At 39.1% G+C, this 5,338-nt stretch overlaps 1 protein-coding gene across 1 annotated transcript; it reads left to right on the top strand.

The window, feature by feature from the left end:
• Positions 1 to 834: 834 nt before the first annotated feature.
• Positions 835 to 1,299, top strand: LOC126693590 (uncharacterized). The gene has a single exon (XM_050389622.1). The coding sequence runs from the start codon at positions 835 to 837 to the stop codon at positions 1,297 to 1,299; it is 465 nt and encodes a 154-aa protein (XP_050245579.1).
• Positions 1,300 to 5,338: the final 4,039 nt, after the last annotated feature.

Below are 5,338 nucleotides of genomic sequence, written 5' to 3'. Positions count from 1 at the left end.
ACGATCAAAGATGAGATCTTTTTTTTTTTTTTTTTTTATGGAAAGTTCTAAGCTATTGTTGTTGTGACTTTGCACTGTTATTCAACCAAGAGTACTGAACGTGTTTTACGTCTCAACGTTCTAATGTGGATTATTTGACAGGTAAATTAGACATAAAGATTAAAGATGGATATGGATGTTGAAGATTGAGATTTTGAGCTCTCTCTCTCAATGTAAAAAAGTCTACTACTATCGTAGTTTATTTATTTATTTTAAATCATTCAAGTTGAGGATTGTTATCATTTCAACCAAAAAAAAAAAAAAAAAGAGTTGAGGATTTTATCATCTGTTAAAAAACAAGCCTCATTTGGATTGCCACATTTGAATTTCCTAACCATTTTTTGTTCTTTTAAATAATAAAATTATTTATTTTATGTAAAAACCTCCAATTTATTTTCTCTTTGTTTCTATTACATGGCGTGTAGTGTTTTTGTTCGATTAAAAAAAAAAAAAAAAACCATATATGTTAGTTAGATGAGTTAGGGTGTTTTATTTTTAGGTTTAATTACTCTTTAGGTCCTCAACCTTTACCTCATATTTCAAAATGGTCTACAACCTTTCAAATATTTCATTTTAGTCCTTAACTTTTTATTTGTGTCAAATAGGTCCTTATTGTTTGTTGATGAGTTAGTGAGAAATGGGTTTGAATGGGTCTGATTTTGTGATTTAATTTCTTAATATTAAATTTGATGCTATGTTACTCAAAATTTGCACATCATACCTCTATTAGTAATTTAGGCATTTGTCACATGGAAGCTACTTTGCCGCCTTCACAATTGCTCTACACTACCTTGGATGTGTATTGGTGACTATAATGAGATCTTGAGCTTTGAGGAGAAAAATGGCAGACTACCTAAGCCACTGCCTCCCATGGTAGATTTCCAAAATGCTTTGCTCTTTTGCGGACTGATTGATCTTGGTTACAATGGTTATAGGTTTACATGGTGGAATGAGCAAGCCAAAAAAGCATTTATGGAGGAGAGATTAGATAGAGCGTGTGCATTGGTCGAATGGTCGGTGTTGCACCCGAGGGTGAATGTGATCCATTTCATAGCCTCATACTCCGATCATGACTCGATACTATTGGACACAACCTCGGTTTCTGCTCCTACTCCTCACCGACGACACAAGCTCCACAAGTTTGAAGAAAAGTGGGTGTCGCACCCGGAGGGCGAGCAAAAAATCCGAGATTCATGGACCCAATCACTAGCTTTGGGTAGTCCCATGAACCGCTTGTTTGAGAAAATCAAACAATGCTGATTAGACTTGATAGTGTGGAGTCGGATTACTTTTGGTAACACATGGATTCGCCTCAATGCAAAGCAGTAGGAACTCGAGGAATTGGTTAAGAAAGGGTATGGGCAAAACCTACATAGCATCACTAAATTGAAGACTGAGAACAACACATTGCTGCACCACGAAGAAGTGTTTTGGAGGCAGTGGTCTAGGTCTTTATGGCTAAAGGTAGGGGATAAAAACAGCAGGTTCTTCCACCAAAAGTCAAGCTAGAGACATATGAAGAATAATATAGAAGGATTGAAGGATAGGGAGGGGATATGGCAATCTGATATGAGCAGAATCAACAATATTGCCGAGGAATACTACACTGAACTATTTGCTACATCTCATCCAAGGAGTATGGAAAGGGTATTAGAGGCAGTAGACAAGATAGTCACTGATGATATGGCCCACTCACTGACTCAATCGTACACTGAGGAAGAAGTAAGGGTGGCTCTCTTCAGTATGCACCCATCAAAATCACCAGGACCGGATGGTAAGTCTCATTTCTTTTTCCAAAAATACTCGCATATTGTTGGGCCTGATGTAACTCTTGTTGTATTATCTGTCCTGCACTTTGGTAGATACTTGAAGAGAATGAATTTTACAAATATTGTCCTTATTCCCAAAAAGAATGACCCATAATATATCACAGAGTTTCGTCCCATAAGCTTAAGTAAAGTAGTATCATGGATTATATCTAAAGTCCTAGAAAATCAAATAAAATCCATTTTACCCAATGTTATCTCTGATGCCCAAAGTGCTTTTATTCCTGATAGACTCATTATAGATAATACTACTATTGTATTTGAAATGTTCTATCATATGCGGAATAGGAGGAAAGGAAAGACCGGTCACATGGCAGTGAAACTGGATATAAGCAAGGTCTATGATAGAGTGGAGTGGGAATTTCTAAGGTGGATCTTGATGAAGATTGGGCTGCCAGAACAATGGGTGAATTTGGCTATGGAAATAGTGCAAACAGCCTCATATTCGATACTCATCAATGGGGAACCCAAGGGTTTCATCACACCAACTCGGGGCATTAAGCAAGGTGACCCTTTATCTCCATATCTCTTCTTGCTTTGTGCTAAGGTGCTATCCTCTGTGATCCAAAAGGTAGCAGATACAAATAGATTGAAGGGCATATACTCTTGTCGGGGTGGAGTACATATTTCTCATTGTTGGGAAATTTAGACCCCGGTTGATAGAATTAACCAGTTTTAAATCTAAGTTGTTAATTAGATTTATTATCAATAAAACTTGTTAAATCAAACAAACATCAATATCATGTCAAAATCATGCAGCGGAGAAATAAATAAGACAAGATATGATAACCCAGGAAAACCAATGAAACTAACTAGTTTCACAGTAAAAAACCTGGGGGGAAACCTTCCCAAAAAGCAATCCACTATAGAAAAGAGAAGTTTTAGATCTAGTACAAAACCTTTGTCCCTAGACTCTACAATCCCCGTAGATGAACTCACAGCAGAAACCTTCTACCGTTTCAGAACCTCTGAACTCTTCAATATATGAACACCACCCTTTGATGCACAAATCCCAGTACGTGACTAACCAATTGCGCGGATCCCAGTACGCGACTTAATCACCAACTAGAAGAAGATTGTTGGCTGCAAAGTTCTTCACTTCATTAAAAATGAAGATCAAGAAGCACTTGGTTATAAAACCCTAAGGCGCAAAAACGCAGTAGCTTCTTTCAGAGAGAATAAAGCATCGGTCACCTTTTGCATATGTTTTCCTTGTATTCTCTTATGTGACGGCCTCTAAAATAAGCCTTATATAGGTCTAGGGTTGTGAGAAAAGAAACCCTACACAAATACAAAAGCCTGGCCCAAAAATTCTGAAAATTCTAATTTCTGTAACCTCAATAGATAGCAGGTGTCGAGCTTTAAACCTCGACATATACAGCTATCGGGAAGCTATCGAGGAGCTGTCAAGGAGATAGAAGCTTTCTCAATCGATCCACCAGCTATCGAGAGGTGTCGAGCTATTTGTCCGCGGGTGTCGAGCTATCTGTCCAGCTTTAATGAACAACTTTTTTTCACTTGTTTCTTGGTCCAATCTTCATGGCTTTAATACTAGACTTGAACAACATGTTTCTTGAAGTATTAAACACATCCTAGATCTACTCAATTACAAGTAAAGTGCGTTTTGTCAAAAGATTAGCCAATTACATAAAATAATGACATATGTTCCTAACAAGTGAAACACATATGTCCTAACACTCATCTCCTCTTTGCAGATGACAACTTGCTGTTTTGTGAAGTAAAGATTGGAGAATGCTACCAATTGCTTGATATCCTTACACAATATGAGGAGGCCTTGGGGCAGGCCATCAATAGGTTGAAGACCACACTCTTTTTTAGCCAAAATACAAGCCGAAGAGACACAGAAGTAATTTAGAACTTGATGGGGGCACAAGTCATGAATAACTATGAAAAACACCTCAGTTTGCCTATGGTTGGGGGTAAGTCAAAGGTGGGCACGTTTAAGGAATTACAGGAAAGGATAACAAAAAATGTGATAGGGTGGAAGGAAAAAACCATATTGAAGGCGGGTAGGGAGACTTTGATCAAGTCAGTGGCCTAAGTAATCCCCACCTACTCTATGAGTATTTTCAAGATCCCGAGAAGGGTGTCTGAGGGTATCAATTTAGTACTGGCAAAATATTGGTGGGGACAAACATGGAGTGAAAAAAAGATCCATTGGATTAATTGGAATAGACTGTGCACACCTAAAAATAAGAAAGGTATGGGGTTTAGGGATATTCAAGCCTTCAACCTTGCTATGCTAGCAAAGCAAGCTTGGTGCCTTGTTACTGGATCCCACTCCCTTTTCTTTCGAGTGTACAAAGCTAGATATTTCCCTTAGTGTTCATTCATGGAGGCTGAGTTAGGCTACAATCCCTCATTCATGTGGTGTAGCTTACTAGCTACAAGGGACTTAATTCGGGAAGGGTCCACGTGGAAGATTGGTAACGGGCAGAGTGTTGAAGTTAGCTGAACAAATGGCTGCCACACCCTCCTCTGTTCAAGCCAAGCGCTGACATCACAATGAAAGTGGGGGACCTCATCCATCACCAGTCCATGCAATGGAATCACCCTTTGATATAGGCCACCTTCATGCAAGCCACACAAAATGATATTTTGCACATCCAACTCAACAACACATGGGTACAGGATAAACTCTGTTGGAAAGAAAATAGAGCCCAGCAATTCAGAGTCAAAATAGCCTATCAGGTGGCTCTTCAATTGCACTGTGAGGTCGGGGTTGAGCACTCGATGGTGAGGGAAGAGAAGAGGTTTTGGAGCAGGATTTGGAAGTTGAATGTACCACCAAAGGTTTGGAATTTTGTTTGGAGAGCATGCACCAATATCCTACCTACCCTTGCTAACCTCTACCAAAGGAAAGTACCACTAGACCCGCTGTGTTCAATTTATGGTCAGACTGATGAAACGGTTCGACATGCACTCTTGGAGTGTCCCCTGGCCAAAAACGTGTAGGCGGTGGCTCAATAAAGATTGTAAAAGTGTGGGGTGTCAGCGTAGAGTTTTTACCTCTTGGTTTGACAATTGGAGAAGAAGCTCATGGGGAAGGAGATGGAAGCTTGGGTGATGGTGGCCTGGTCCATTTGGAATGCTAGGAACAGATTTTGCTTTAAAGAAAAATAGTCCCAACCAAGTGACATCCTCTAGGGCGCTACAACTCTTCTGTGGGACTACTAGCGATTGAATAGGCACTTGGCAGGACCATGATAAGCACTTAAGGGTGTTGCATCCTCTGTATATGAGGAGACACTACAAACAATTTTAGTTGTATCAGTTTTTTCTTTCTTTTCCTTTTATTTACTACATATGCCAAAGGGCTGACCCTAAGGCCTTGGTTTTCTGTATACTTCTTGGGGGTGTTTAAATCTAATTTCATATCAGTATAATTCTATTTTCATAGTAAAAAAAAAAAAAAAAAAAGTAATTTAGGCATTGAGGGGACCAATATGAAT

This window comes from Quercus robur, chromosome 2 (assembly GCF_932294415.1).
Source record: "Quercus robur chromosome 2, dhQueRobu3.1, whole genome shotgun sequence".
Taxonomy (NCBI): domain Eukaryota; kingdom Viridiplantae; phylum Streptophyta; class Magnoliopsida; order Fagales; family Fagaceae; genus Quercus; species Quercus robur.
Note: the sequence above shows the minus strand (reverse complement) of the source record. Positions and strands in the feature narration are given on the sequence as shown.

Excerpts from the sequence above, each read along its gene's own strand:
- LOC126693590 (XM_050389622.1), top strand. The coding sequence starts at position 835 with ATGTGTATTGGTGACTATAATGAGATCTTGAGCTTTGAGGAGAAAAAT.